Genomic DNA, 16,312 nt, shown 5'->3' on the forward strand with positions numbered 1-16,312 from the left:
ATGTTGTTAGGAGATGGTGCTAGTGCATTCAGTTTGTTTACTTTGGTTTTCTATGTCTGCCTGCCTTCTCAGAAAACTTGCTTGGAGCCAGACTGTAGCAGCCCTCTCTCTGTCTTTTCATAATTGATCAGGGGATGACTGCCTTCCCTGAGGGTTAAGACGTGGCAACTTTTTCTGTTTGCTCAGCATCTCAATGCAGTAGTTCAAACATTGTTCACACCAGCTGGCAGTGTAATGCCATATGCACATCTTGTCAAAGCAACTGTTGTCATGGATACTAGAAACTATCTTAAAAACCAGCTCATTTGAGTCTAATCGAAACTGTACCTTTCTTTATCAGTGAAGAATCTTTATTATTTTAGGGAAGATTGATCAAATGGCATTTATTGAAGTATATTCCATCTACAGTATGTTTTCATAACATAGATAATAGCATGATGTATTTTAAAGCTGTAACTGCTATTTACTGAACTGATTTTTTTTTAAGGGTGAAACAAAAAGAGTTCTCAGGTAGTTTCAGTGGAAGTGTTTTGAATTGGGTTTATTTTGCTTTGGATTCTTAATAAATACTACTTTATAACACTTGGCATTTTAAAAATAATTTATAGGGAAAAATAATTCAGGTTAGCCTTCTTTGGGTAAGTGAATGTTTGTTTACATTTCATATGTTTAACTGTATTTTACTGAGTTAGAATGGAAACATAAAATAAATGAAAACATTTTCTATTTTGACTGGGATACTGTCATCCCCAAGCCTGATCTGGTTGGTTGAGTAGTAATTTCTTTGTTCTCGGATTTTCCTAAGAATGCAAATGAAAACCACTCATTTTTATTTGGCATTAAAACTGCACTTCTTTTTTTTTTTTTTTTTTTTTTTTTTTTTGTCAAAGGAGAGGTTTCTCCTTGAATTGTAAGTAAAAAAGTGTTTTTAATCTTCAATGAATATCCTTATTAATTCACTTTCAAGATAATCTGATGTTGATTTGTCAAATTTAATTACAGCTTCCGGTAACACTTGAAGTCTACTTGCTTTTACTTCAAAATTGTAATATGAAAATGCAAATTGAATGATAATTTGCAAGGGAGTGGGCATTTTAGTTGAACACTCAAAGACAAGTTCCTTGTGGAAATGAGGCTATTGATGCAGTTTATGATTTTTCCTCTTCAAGCACTTCAAACAAATTAACTTTATTTCCTGCAGGATTTCATGTACATCCATAAATTCTAGTGAAGTCCTATATTTTTTTTTTTAATGCTTTAAGTAAAAACCAAACCGAAGTCTGAAATCTAGCAAATACAAATCAAATAGGAGGAGATTGTATTTGTTGAATTGGACTTTTACCTAACATCAGCAATGAGTAACTCATCTCTTTCTAGGAACTGGTGGAAATTACTTTTTTTTTTACTTTTAGGCACTCCAGGCAGCAAGGCAGCTGCTTTTACAGCAACAGACAAGTGGACTGAAATCTCCTAAGGGCAGTGATAAACAGAGACCGCTGCAGGTTAGTGAAGTATCCTTGCTTTTGGGGCCTTACTCTCAGGGAAGAGCACTGTGCTTGCTCACACGAGGTGTGTTTGTGGATGCCTGTGCTTTGATGCTGTATATGTGCATACTGACATACAGGAGGTTACAGGCTTGCATGCTGGTGACTTCTCATTCACATAGAAAATCCATTATAAATTGCAAAAGCCTTTTGTGCCTATAGATGCTTAAAAGGTCTAAGACTAAATCTGAGCTCAGTAGCTACGGTATAAATTCTTTATAGACAAGCTGCAGAATTGATGTGTGCTTTTTATACATACATGGATTAAATTGTAAAAATGTTAAGCCTAAGAGTAAAGCAGTATCCAGGGAAAAAAAAAAAAAAAGCTAAGTAACTCATTGATATTATATCTAAGTGAGAAACAGAAAAGTGCTCAGAAACTACCAACACAACTGAATGAAACGATGAAAGAGCTGCTTCTGCCGTTTTAGGAAAACATATGTCATAGAGTTTCACACTGGGATGCTCTTGGGTTTCAAATTGTGTTCAGGTGAATACGTATTCAGTTATTTAATATTCATTTTAAATGCATTATTAGTAAAACTATAGATAGCAATTTATTTTTGAAAAAAATTATCTGGTTTGGGGGTGTTTTTCTGAGGTTTTAGTTCATTTACTGCTAATTTAGAATTCCATATGAAGTTACATTCTGCTGACAAAACCGGCTCTCTCATTGTATGTAGACCAAATATGAGTGTTTAACTGCTGAATTACAGACTGTTGCAGACAAAAGATGTACATGAGAGATGATTTTATTTTGTTCAGGAAATAAAAAATATAGCTCTTACCATTCTCTTCCTCACATCTATTTTTCTGGGTGAGCCTTTATCCTCTTGGGACTTCCCCTGTTTTCTGACGGAATAGGGCGTTTTTATCTCATTTTTAGCTTTTGTCATGCATAATGGAGGGCCTCAGGCACCAGAATTTATCTTCTTCTCCACCAGTGAAATGTGAAATTTGATCACTTGTGCAATTTTTATGTGTAATTCACATTGTCTCCTTTTTTTTGTGAAACTTCATGGAGCAATCTTGGACACAGCAAACAGTTCCACATTGCACATCAGCTTTCTTCAATTAGACTTTAAAAGTTGCATTTATTTGCTCAGAAACAAACAAGAACTTAGGAAAATTACTGAAGAAAATGGAAAAAAAGAAAACATGTCAAGTTGGCATCCTGTCATGCTGTAGTTGTAGGCCAGTCCAGAGGTGTAAGAGTCCTGGGACCATCTCAACTTTCCATTCTTTGCCCTTAACTTTGCTTTGTATTAAATATCTTCTAGGCTGAAGGCACAGAGGAAGAATAGTCATAAAGGCAGCAGTTTATGAACTACGTAGTTTTTAAAAGTTTTTAGAAGTCAAATTGGTGATCTTGAAGGGTTGAATCACTGAGGTGATTGATTTAATGAATACTGTGGAAGTAGTTTATTCTGCCAGCTCCTCATTCTGAAAGATAACATGGTTTGTACTAGGAGTGTACAAGGTCCGTCTAGCCCTGTGTCCTGTCTCTAAACAGTATAGGAAACAGATAAAAATAGTGATATTTTCCCAGTGTATGTTTCGCAGTGAAGTTAGATTAATTTAATCCTCCAACTAGTAAACTGGAGCAGTTCAGGAGCTACTGATTTCTGTGTTAAAATTCTCCACCCATTTATAAACCTCCTTTTCAAGGCTGAAGAGGTGTGGAGGTACACTGTTGGTGGCAGGCATCAACAAAAAGAGAGAAAACCATGTTTGGAGACAGTCATGCACATAACTCAGAGGATGATGAGATGTGGAGAGGGAGTCTTGTTCTTCCCTACTTCCAAAGCACTAACCCTGGTCTGATGCCTGTTAAATGCTATGGAATGGTGCATTGTAGAGACATCCTGTATTATGTGTTTACCAGGAAGAGTCAGTGCTTCATGAGTCACACTTGTGAGGCAGGGAGAAAAAAATAAAGCATATGATTTTCTTTTCAGAACTGTTACATGCTTCCTAAAGCCAAGATTACTGCTTATGTTTCCAACTTCTCTTTTCATGATCAGTATGTACGCAGTGCCTCTTATTAGCCTTGGACACTTCATTTGATTCATTTTTAAATGAGAGGAAAATGGAATTTGCTCCCAGACTTTGGTTTATGTGTCAAATACTGTATAAATTCAGGTATGAGTACAAACTTCATTTTAATTTTCTTCTTTAGTGAAAAGGATGTATAAAGGTTTTGAAAATGAGTCCTTGGAGGTTTTCTATTTGTCTTTTACTGTTACTACAGAGCTGTTCATTGTTCATTATGTAGTGGAAATTCACATTTTGAGCATCGTGATGCCTGTTTGACCAAATATGAGTCATAAAATTGTGCAGTATTATTATTTTATTAAGCCAAAATTAATGATAACTTTAGCCAAAATCTCCTAGCAGTAAGAATTGCTAAATTTGGAATATAAGCAATTTGAGGTTTATAAGACAAAAGTACTTGTGCTTGTGTTTGTGCGTTAAAGAAACAGACTTCTCCCAATATCTTAAAATATTTTAATACTAGTGTATTTCTAATTTCCTCTACTTTCAGAGTAATTTACTAATCTGGCAACTGGAGATATGTTAGAACTGACTTAGAAATCTGGTAAAAAACTAATAAAACTTTTAAAGCTAGCTCACACATCTGCAGGCAGATGTGGGTGTTAGGTAAGCCTTGCCATTGCATCTCTCATGCATTCCATTTTTTGATGTAAACTATTCTATTGTTCCATGTACCAAAGAAGGAACAAAATTATATTGATTTTAGTGACCATCTTTCTGTATTTGATGGACTTGTGGGGGAAAGTAGCATGTGGTGTTTTTATATATGTTCTCTCTGTTATTCCATAATGCGTCAAGTATTTCAGTGACTTACAGCACCTACTAGCTAATCAACAAGTTGAAAGCTTATTGAAGAAACCTTCCAATTTGTGTCCTCAACTTTGCAAAAACAGGGTGTTGGGTAAGTTGCCATGTTCTACTGTGCTTTGCAGAGGGGATGGTTTTAGAGAACCACTGGGATTTTCCTAGAAGAATTAGAACGTCTTTTGTGTCCTTCTCATTAAAAACCTTTTTAAATTTACTGCTAGCTCTGTGATCTGTTGTAAAAGAGGAGTGTTGTATTGGCAAATGTTATTGTTTTAGTTTTTAATGCAAAAGGTACCCTTATCTAGTAGTTATGCTATATTTTCAGAGAGAAGGTTTATATTCAGATTATGAGTTAACAAAATACCTGCAAAAATTACAATTTTAGATAGATGCTTATCTGGAGCTATTATTACTTTCTTATTTACATTTTTCTGGGTTTCAGACTGCAGATGGCATAACGATTAGCATGTCTTATGCAAAACAGGAGAAAAACATCCCATCTGACAACTTGAGTACCAATTGTAGTAGTGATTTTACTTTCATGTGTAGATATTGGAATAAATGTATTTGAAACGTGTATATATGCCATTCATTACACTGATGCACCAATTGAATGGGTCCAATCAGTACATACATTGATTAATGACATATTGCAGAATAGCTAAGGAGGGTTTGTGATGAAAGTTGAGGATAATGTTAACCTGCATATGATGAGATAATAGCATTTACTTTCTTACTGTGCATCCTGGTAAACATTGCGGTAGTAAGGTTAAGATTTCTCTAGTACTGGTTTTTGTTTCAGAATATTTTTCTTTTCTGAAGAAGCTTTGATTGTGGTAATCCATGGTGAGGTGAGCTGATTGCTTTCACGGATTTCACTCCCTGTCACCACATTTCCATAGTAGGCATAACAGGGAAAATGTCACTTTGGCTCTTAGAACCCGTAGATCAGTCTCCTGTGGCAGAAAGTCACAGTCCTTACGGCCACTGAAGATCCTGGTGTCATCTAGCCTGAATTTAAAACTGGCAGCTTTATTGTTCCTGTTACACTTACAGTCATGTGCAAGACTTGTGGTTCTTCAAGAATGGTTCAGAGCACAAGCATAATCCAAAGGTACATGCTGTCAATTTGCTGCCATTGGTGGGTGTTCGTGTACAGCATTGCAATTATTTCCCTTCCACGTAGACAAATCTTGGTGCTTAGACTGGTATGTCCATGATACGTATACTATTGTTGGCTCCATAAGATAGTGATTGGACAGCTAGTTGTAATTTTACTTGTTTGCTGTAAAAGCTATGAAGAGCCTAGCTATTTCTACTCCCTGTAATGTCTGTAAAGAAGTAGTTTATTTTTATGAAGTCAGACTTTGAACTTTATCGCAATTAGAATAAATAATTATCTTCAATCCCATGAGTTAATACTTCTACAATGATTTGTTTAGTTGTTTTTTCCTTCATGCTAGGAGATTTCTTGTTTCAACATCAGTACTAATGCATTCTGTATGAGGATGGCATGTCAGGAAATCATGACTTCTGGAATCAAAGGGTTAAGCTCAGTGTGTACCAAGCCTGTTGTATAAATATCATGCTGTATGGAGTGTTGAGTTGTTAAGGTAAGCTTTGTTTATTTAGCATGAGCACTTCACTGAAGTGTAATAATTTGGTAAAATTTGGGAAAAGTAAGTATACATTTAAGTTTAATTACTTAATGTGTATTGCATTAGTGCATGGTATCAGAAGAACCACTTTTTTTTAAAGACATGTAAAATGCAAAAATTTATCATGAAAAGATATTCATAGTCTCTTTTAACCTACTCTCCTTGCTTTACTCTCTCCTAGTTTGGTCATCTCCCTTTGGATCTTCATGTGGGTCTGAATTTAAAATTCATTGCACATAATAAATAAGCAAACATATCATTAATATTGTAACTTTTAGTTACTTTTTTAAGCATACATAAGGAGCTGATGAGAGATAAGAAATTGGGAATGTGGAGAAAAAGAAGCAAAACCCACTGCTTTTTAAATTATATCCTCTAACTTAACGCATACAGACTGCAACCGTGCATGCATAATGTCAGTAAAAAAATCCCCAGTTTAAAAACAGCAAAAAAAATGTTATGGATGTAACAGAGTTTTCTTTGCATTACATTCAACAAAAATAGAAACAAATCTAACTGGTCTAAAATTGTCTTTCTAAAAACTGCGTGTTACATATTTCTGTTTTTCTAATGCGTGCTGCTGAGCATAGAATGTAGGAGGATTTTGTACATGCTAGAAAGCACTGATTTCGAAAGATGCAAATGCCTAATATATAGTGTAAGAGGAGAGCAGTGATAAACAGTCTTCTTTTCTCTTGAGTATAATCCTGGAGGAAATGTGTGGCCTACATATAAGCAAACATTGAGGCTTGGGGTAAATTAAATTTGGAAGATATCTGCTGGAAAATCGTAAGTCCCATTTTCCCTTGCAAGTCTGTTAGGAGGAATATGCAGTTATCCTCTAAGGTGCAGGAATTTACATCCGTGATACCCACTCTAAAGACAAGGATAACCCCAAGAGTTGGCAAAAAGGCAAGGAGTTATTTTTAGGTAAGGTTGGGGGGGGTGGGGGGGTGGAAAGGAGAAATAGCTGTGTTCAAGCTTTCATGGTGTAGAAAACAGAAGTTCTATCTTAAGGTAGAGGGATAAATACAGTGATAAAGAAAAAAAGTTGGACATATTTAACTGATTTACAGTGGAAGTGTCTGTATAACTTGCTGGGAAGTCCTTGTTTATATAGATAAAATTCTGCTCCAAAGGCTTATGTTCTGTCTTTAGCAACCTTTTTTATCATGAAAACCCATATTTTTCATCATGTGTCCTTTTGCCGTAAAAAACTTTCAGAACAGATTTACTTTAAGTTACTTTTTACTCTTGAAAACTTCTAATATTAAAAAATACATCTATAAAGAAAGTGTCACTGCTTAGTATGGTTTCCTTTTTAATTTAAAGTATCAGTCACCTTGAGGTATTATCTCTTATTGATAAAGCAGGTAGTTGTCACTTTCAGGTACATAAAATATTACAGCCAACCTTATGTATGATCTTTCTAACATGGAAAAATGTTTATTGGTAGCCTTCTAACAAAAGTTACCACATAATGGCTTCATCTGTATCTGAGAGGAAAAAAGCCTAGCTGGTGCAGAGATCACATCTTTATCCTGAAAGCACTGCCGCAATATTATAAAATATTTTGGAGGCAGAGGAAAGAAGTATTATGCAATTCTGTTTACAAGTATTGAATATGCAGAATACTAATTAGGATTATTATGTGTTATGGGATTTCAGGAGGCATTTTAATGTTAAACGTATGTCTGTGCAGCAATCTGATGTGCCACTCCATTACTGTGGTCGGGGAATTATTTGTCACCTACATCACTATCATGTCTTTCCCCCTTTCTTGCTGATTCTGATAATTCTAGAGAATCGGGAGGAGAGGGGAGAACACACACACTCTGGTTCTTCACTCAGATTCAGAAAGGCAAACCTTCAGAGAGAGTGCCTAGGTCTTTACATAGCAGCTTTTACATAGCAGACCAGCAGACCCATCTGCTGCCTGTCTGATAACAGGAAACATTGATGTGCATGGGATGGATAGACTGTTTTTATATTCTGAACTCTGGGAGTCCCCAGGTGCTAAAGAGAAGTTTATTTGCCTTGCTTGAGCAGCTAGGAAGCTCTGTTCCCCTGCAAGCCCTCCAGGTTCAGACAGCGTCCACCTTCACGATTGCTTGTCTTTGGGCTGCATGAGTAGTTCCTCTGCAGTGCTGGGAGGTGTGGGTTTCCTTGAGCCACTTCTCCAGGCTCTTGCAACAGGTCGGATGAGCCTGATTCTCTTACCAGTTGGCTCATTGCCCAGAAAAGCTTGTGAAGAGCTGAGAGGAGGATGTGTGAATGGTTCCCCACTCAGTGTGCAGCTCTATTAAAGGGTCTGCTTCCAGGCAGGGCCCTAATTATGCCAGTTTAGGATCACACCACTCAAGCAAGGCTCTCCTGGTACTCTTGAATTTGAAAAACACATTAGTGTACATTGATGTAGAAATTACCAAAGCAGGAAAAACAACTGAACACAATATTTTGTGAAAGCTCTACATGGGTGTAGATTTTAAAAAAATCATTTCTAGTTAAATTACTATTAAGCAAAGTCTGGTTTTTTCCGTGAGGTTTTTCATTTCGTCAGGCAATTATAAAAGTCAAGGAAATTTTCTACCAAAACCGAAGTTCTGTGACTAAGTAATGAAAAATCTTCAGTCAATAGTAGCAAATGCGACTTTCCACCTGAAAATACAGTCTCTCTCCATAGCCATTCGAGGCATTCCTTGTGCAGATTACTTCCTATACTTTTTTAATTGCACCTTAATTTTACTTTGTGAATTGAACACTTGTCTTGAAATTTTCTAGTCATTAGACATTATTTTGCAGTTTATGTGTTAGCTGTCCAGTATTAAGTGGGGGGACTTACTGGGGGTGTGGGGAGCAGGCTGGTCAGGAATCTGAATGTATGCCAAGATCAACATAGGTGTGTTAATTTTAATTTGCCTTCACTTAGGCTGTATACACGGGAAATCGAATTAAAAACTGTTTAAATTATCCAGATGATCATGCATAAATATGACACAATAGTACTACAGAAAAAAAACACATGAGCATGTGTGCTGCTGAAAAAGCAAACCCACAGTGGAGTGGAAGAGCACATCAGCCCATCCTGTTGGGGAAGGGGGTTGTCCAACAATTGCCACTTTGATGTTCTAGGTCTTTTTATGCCTTCTTATGCATCTAATATAATTTTCTTGAGACAGATGAAGGTGTTATGAATTAGAATTAATGGTGAAAAATGTACTAAACACTACTTCAGTGCTTTACTACTTGATTATGTGAAGCTTTGAAAAGCAATTGTACGGTAATAATATCTACAAAGGAAACTGTGTGGTGTGCCACAACATCAATACGTTTCAAGGACCTTACCAACAATGTGAAGTATAGAGGAAGAATGAGATTTTTCTGCTAAGTGTTCACAGTAAATCCAGTCAGATAGAAAAGAAGCCTATACAGTATTGAGAAAAACCAAAACACTAACCCAGCATGTCAGGAAAAAATACCAAATCAACTCTGTGCTTGTAGAAGTAGTTTCCACATTGGTGCAGCTGTAATTTAGTGCATAGATAGCTATGGGTTTGATGCTTAAGAATAATCAAATTACCAAATTAAAGAAAAATATTTCCCAATACAAGCTCTGGTATGGTGTAGAAGTCATAGATAAAACAGTGTTTATTTCCGTTTTAAGAACAATTCAGGATACCATGGAAAACCCTTAGTTTGAGGGCATAGTCTCTGAAGTGGAAATAATAATGCAAATTCAGAGGCAAATGGTGGTTGTTGTTTGCATATACAAAAAAATATCTCTTGGTTAGAAAGGCTTGAACCCATACTCCAGGTGAGGAAGAAAAAATGCCTAACTGCAAGCCTGCCATAGCAACAGGGGGCATATATTTCACCCATAGAAAAGAAAATTGAAGGATAGGGTTCACAAAAGGGCTGATACAAGATAGGTATCTTTCAGGAATGTAATTTAGAAAGTAAATTCTAATAAATTTTTAAAAGTACAGCAAAGAACAAAAAGTCATGTGTTTAAGAACTTAGAAAAATTTATTCTTTAAGCTTATGTCCATCACTTAAAATGAAAAAGAGAGAAGCTCAGTACTGATCTTTGTATGACTCTGAACAACCAGCGATATAGCATAGGTGAGAAGAAAGAACATGCAATACGAAATGAATTTTTAAAAGTGTTTCCAAAAAAAATAGGGAAATATTAATGCTGTTTTTAAAATGTATCTTTGAGACCTCATCTGGAATCGTGGAGATAAGCAATCCACCTAATTTTTGGTACCTTGTTACTATATTAGAAATGTGCTCTATATAGGTTCTGTTGAAGGATTCAGTGTTCTAGTACTGATGCCCTGAATTTTTATAGAGTGAAGGTATCTCACTGTTTTGGCTATGGCTGATAGCTTAGCACATTTGCCATAAACCTACAATGAGGTTGTGTAAATTCTGTATACATTTTTATGATATACAAGTCCAAAAAGGTTTCATTCAGACTAGATGCATAGGCTGAAAGATTGTGATTGCTCTATGCAATTTGGGTCAAGAAGCAGACTTTAGGAAGGAAGAAACCTCTTTTATACTTTTTGAGAAAAGTTTTAAATATGGAAACACATAGCTAAGCTAAACATGAATGAACTATGGAAGAGAAAGCTTTTCACTATGCAGAGAAAAGAGTTTCCAGAACATTGTTCTAGTAGAAGTAGTAGAAGCAAGAGCCACCTACCACATACATGTACACTGACTACTTAAAGCTCAACCAGCTTAGAAAATTACTTACATATGAATTACAATAAAAAAAATTCAAACCTCAGAAACTCTCTTGTAGTCCTGTAGTGTTGTGGGATTTTTTGTTGTTGCTGTTTTTTTGTTAAAAAGGTAAGAAGTCATTGAAGCCAATAGCAAAATTCTAGGGAACAGAATACTGTGCTGACTTGTCAATAAGCACATTACTCCATATCAACAGATTCATTTTAAAATGATTTTAATGTCTTCTTAAAATTATGGCATATACATGAAGTGCCTTACAGGATATGACAGTTGATCATTTTTTCCAGAAGTCAACTTTATTTTCTATATATTTATGGCCTGTTTCAAGAACAGAAAACACTGAGGATAATAACTGGCATTTAGTAAAATACATCCTAAAATCACAGTATTTCATCTATTTAAATTCACCTTGAGTATATGACCATTTTGGATACCTTAATTCTCATTTGTTAGATTACAAAAAAAAAGATAATTATTTCTGTGAGCATAGTCTAAGCATCTGTAGCTTTCACATCATTTCATACAGTCTGGATTTTTTCAAGCTATTAGATACAAAAATGTACTGACTTCATAATTATCAGTAAGATACAGAAGAAATACCACTGAATTACTAAATATGGACATTTTTAATTGGAAGGTATTAATTCTAAAATTAATTTGCTTTTCTCAGCAATATATACACTGAAACAAGAGGCAGAATTTAATTTAAAAACCCAACAAAATTTTAAATATTTTTTCTTCCAAAAATACCCTCTTTCATCATGTTTTATTTATAATGTTGAGGTGATTGTCTCACAGACCCTGAAAATAAAGTGAGTTAGTCTAACAGCCCACTTACGAGATTGTTTTTCTTGCAACCATTTTAGAGCCTTGCATATAATATGACCCAATAAGTCTCAGAGCCAAGATTAAGAGAGCAGGCTCTTTTCCACATTGAGAAAAGTCATACTAATTTAGCATCTTGCAAAATAGGAAATGCTTGGTTTGGGTGGGGAATACTTGTATAGAGTTCTTTGAGTAAGTATTTAATCAAGGTAATTGGACTGGGAGGGTACAGTTTGTATTGTAATACTCAAGCCATACCTCTAGAAACAAATAATTATGACTTTAGAATATTCGTAGTTAACAAACATAAGTGCTATTGTATCAGCCTTAATCTTTGTAATTGATAATGTTCTAAAATACATCCAAAGATAATGTATCAATAGGTGTTGAGACTGATTTCCTAACCCTCGGATTTCAGTAACATTGCAAGATAAATTGAAATAGTAAAACCTGCCAATTGTGTATAGTGCTTGAACTGTCAATATAAAATATTTATACGATTTTGTTTGATTTATGGGATCTTTCAAATTTTTTTTTACTCTAAGTACAGTAAGAGAGAATACTTTTGTAAAGGCTTGACTACAGTAATGGCATCATCTTTAAAACAAGTTCTAGTGTAATGAAAACCCATGAAAAATATTTCATAATGCTTTTATTATGTGTGGACTCACCTTTTTAAAGTGAAACCTCCCCTAAATAATTTTAGTGATAGAAGAATTGGACACCTTCTTGTAGTTAAGCTAAGATCTAATGTATCAGAGACATTGACGCACCATATCATTTACACAGAATTATTTCTCAATTAAACCTTTTTGAATGTCAAAGAGTTTAGGAGGAACTCATAAACAGAATCCTGTTTCAGGGAAGAATCCTTGATATTTAGATCACTTTTTTGCCCCCATAAAACTGTCAATAGGCGTTCTAAATAGGTTTGGAAAACCTTTGTTTTGCCTGGCAGATCATGTTATATTTTCTTCTTTTTTTTTTTTTCCTTGGAGAGTAAACATCATTAACATAGAGCCTTTAGAATGGTGCCACAAACATGGTACAAGAAGTAGTTCTTCCTATTTTAGTTCTGAGAGATTCAGTGTTGTGATTTTAATTTCATTACATATCAACTTTGTTAGTGATATTATTAATTATGAACTTAAAATGTGATTTACATAAAAAGGGTATCCTTCATAGAATCATAATGTACTTTCTCTCTTAGAGAAGAAACAATGAGGAACTATTTTTTTTGACAAATACTGGTCTAGACACTTGGCTTGACTAGCAGTCCATGATCCAAACCCCATTATTTTTAAACTTAAAATTCATTGATCTCATTGTTAGGATAAAATTCTTATTTTTCATACTTTTTAATATTTTATTATTCTTACTATTCTAGTTATGAAAGTTTTGTGTTAAAGATTTGGGTCTTCTTTTATTAAGAACTACAAAATTTTGCTGTGTATCTGATTTTCAGAGGGCATACAGGGCATTCTGGTAACAACACTAATAGAATGCAAGAAGGGAAAAAGAACTGCAGAGAAACACAGACATGCATCATTGGCATACCCATTGAAGTGGGACTGAACAGAAGGCAGCGTTTATACTCATACATCTTTGAGTGTATTTCATGCCCAACTGTGTGAGCACAAGGTATCGATATGCATTATTCACACTTTTCAGGAATACCAAAATCCATTGGCTCAAGTTTTGAATAATACTGAGTAAAGGAGAAGGAGGACGATCCATACAAATCCCAAGATATCTCTGCTCTTTTAGCATCCCTCCATCTCTTCTAGTCCATCTTTTGTGTTTTAAGGCTGCAGAATTGCCTTTTAGCTGCAGTTACAAGTGCTGAGGGTTCACATGATCTAATTGTTCCCCTGCAGTTCAAGAAGAAAAAGACATGAAATTAAGCTAAAACAATGATGTAGGTCTTCAAGCAATGTAGAGCCAAGCTCTGGAACAGATTTGTGCTGCAAGATGTTATGGATGCTAAACATTTAAATTGGCTCAAAAATCAAGTGAACAGATAAATGGAAGAAAAATCCATACATACAAAATGGAATTCCTCATTTTCATAGTCTCTAAAGCCCAAAATGCTGGCATGTGGGGAGCCGCCTAGGAAAGCATTGCTACCTGTACACCACCATGCTTGTTTACCCTTCTCTAGGCACTAAGTATTGACAACTGTTAGAGGCAGCCCAGTAGGCTAAATGATCAAATTCAGTGTGCCATTCTTCTATCTTTTCAAGCAACATCGAGAAACCAACCCGTTTTCCTTCTGAAGACTCGCTTTTGACCATCCAAGTGAACTTGACTTTCCTCCAAGAAAAGTCAGGTTCACCAGCAAGCTTCAAAATTTACAAATCATAGTCCATTGGACTTCTCACAACTCTTTTTAGTCACTCTTTAAAGAAAACCTCTAAAAATATCTAACCTTTCCCCGTCCAGCCTCTTAAGGAACAGATCTCTTTGTGACCAAACACTGACATTGGGATGATGTAGTGTGCATTTTGCTAGCCATAATTACTCTGCATTGTGGTGGAAAGGTTGGATTAATCTGATTAAACTCAAGGAAATTAATTGGGTCCTCAAGAGATTTCAAGCTGTCTCTCCCATTGTATGGGAAAAGATCTTCCAAATTTTATGTCTTTAACTCCCATTCAGGTAAGCCACAGTCAATAAAAGGAGAGAAAGAAAGTGTGACTGCCCTTTGTAGAAGTGAGGGGAGCATTTAAAAAAACCCCAACACATTTTTTGCAGTTAGTTCCATTGCTTTGATATATCAGTCTACCATCTACCATAAAGTTGGTGAAAAAACTGTGAAATACAGTATTAAGGTTGGGTATAATGGCTAATTTTAATGTGGGATATAATCCATATACAATCTTAAAGAAAATGCTAATTTGCAAATAGGCAAAATAATAGTCTAAATTATTGACTGTCCTGTTCCGAAATAAGATAAATGTTGTAGAAAGTTAAGTAAATCTGAGCTAAAAGAAAATGACAATGAAAACATAGTGGCAGAACACAGACCCAGTTTGAGAGAATATTTATTTAATTTTAAAAGTTTCACAAAATCAAATCACAGCATAAATATATTGCACTTCTCAAAATCAGTGAGTTACAGTAGAAACAATAGTCATAATTAGATTGTTTAGGAAAACTTGTCATTCTTTCTAACCAATGCAATTCATAACTTTACAACATATATGGGTTGCAAACCATGGTTATCTACCAGAAAGGAAGATAGTCACTGAGAGAATTACGCATTTGCATTTGAAATTCTGTAATTAGTTTTTATTCTCAATCCAGTGATTTATACTTGTTGTATGCAAAATGTGGTTCCCACTAATATTAAAGCAATTTTTCTTTAAACTAAATTTTCCTGGAATTGCAAATATTTTATTTAGGAGTTACAGAAATTGACTATTCAGGCTTCCTCATGATGAGGTGAGAAAGAGCAATCTGGCAATACACAATTAGCAATACAAGCCCCTGAAGCCTAAGAAACTCAGTAAGAGAAAGATCTTCCCCAAGGGTTATTTGCATACAGCCTATGTGGGAGATGCTGTGTTGGCTCAATCAACATAAGAAACTGTGTTTAATTCCATAAGCAGGAGGATTGGATAGTTACAATATTGTATTTCTTGCCTAAGTTTCACCTCTGAACTTTTAACTGTAAGTCAGTGTAGATTGTTACAGTCAGTATATTGTCCATACACATTTCTTTGGTTCAGATACTCAGTATCTTTCCATCAGCTTATTGAAGTTTCAGTAGTTGCACACAATTAAGTAGTATGTGGCTGCTTTTAGGTAAGAACTTGACCATGAGATTTCCTAAAACATCATCAGAGCTACCAGTATGAGTTGTTTACTTTTCTGAAGACACATGCATGTTTTAGAGGATAGTGCCTCACTGCTGGGGTGCCTTGCCTAAAAGATGGCTATTTGGTTCTCTCTGGATGTCATCCCAGAACAGGAGACAAGATAAGAAATGAATGAGAAAGACACTTTAAAATCTTGAATATTTGTTTCATTATGCAGTTGAGGCTTTTTTGTTGTAGTTCAGATATTTTGTGTGTTACTAGGTATACTGTTTTGCTAATTAAAATATCAAGTACACATTTAAAAAATGGTTATTCAGTGTAAAAGTAAATATTCTGTATGTTTGATCTCACTAAGAACAATTATTTTCTTCTGGCTGCGACAAAAACAGCAAAGAACTTGTACTAGGAAATGGTGGGAATTAAAAACTATTTTGGGCTTCCTTTTCCCTAACACCACCTATGTTTCTACTCTCTGAGAGATCCAAGAGAGGAAAAACTACTTGATAAGCCTATGATAAAATATCTCACCTTAAGCGTAAGACATATATGAAAGCTTAGGATATGATCTTACTCCTAGGGGGCAATTTATGATTTACATCTCTTACATTGAGGCTAATTTTGGATAAAAGATTGTGATAATTTTTTCACTGATCAAATCTCCCTAGTGTAGGTCTTCATCCCCCTCTTCCTTTGATAAGAATATTTATCACTGTGAAAAAATATGAAGGGAACTGAAGACCTCATCAGGAAGAATGGCTGTTTTTATAACTCCAATGCAAAAGTGTGCGACACAAATTCCACAGCGATTGCTTTCACGAATTTTTCAAGTTTTAAAATGACTGTACAACTT

The 16,312-nt window shown here is 35.1% G+C and overlaps 1 protein-coding gene across 5 annotated transcripts in view; it reads left to right on the plus strand.

Moving 5' to 3' along the window:
• The window catches only part of FOXP2 (forkhead box P2), a 444,944-nt gene that overhangs the window by 319,128 nt on the left and 109,504 nt on the right, over nucleotides 1–16,312 (plus strand). For all 5 annotated transcript variants that reach the window (XM_074903120.1, XM_074903121.1, XM_074903122.1 and 2 more), the window contains one exon: nucleotides 1,413–1,502. In XM_074903120.1, coding sequence (XP_074759221.1) covers nucleotides 1,413–1,502 — 90 coding nt within the window. The remainder of the gene's footprint in view (nucleotides 1–1,412; nucleotides 1,503–16,312) is intronic.

Source organism: Athene noctua, chromosome 3 (genome assembly GCF_965140245.1).
Source record: "Athene noctua chromosome 3, bAthNoc1.hap1.1, whole genome shotgun sequence".
Lineage (NCBI taxonomy): Eukaryota > Metazoa > Chordata > Aves > Strigiformes > Strigidae > Athene > Athene noctua.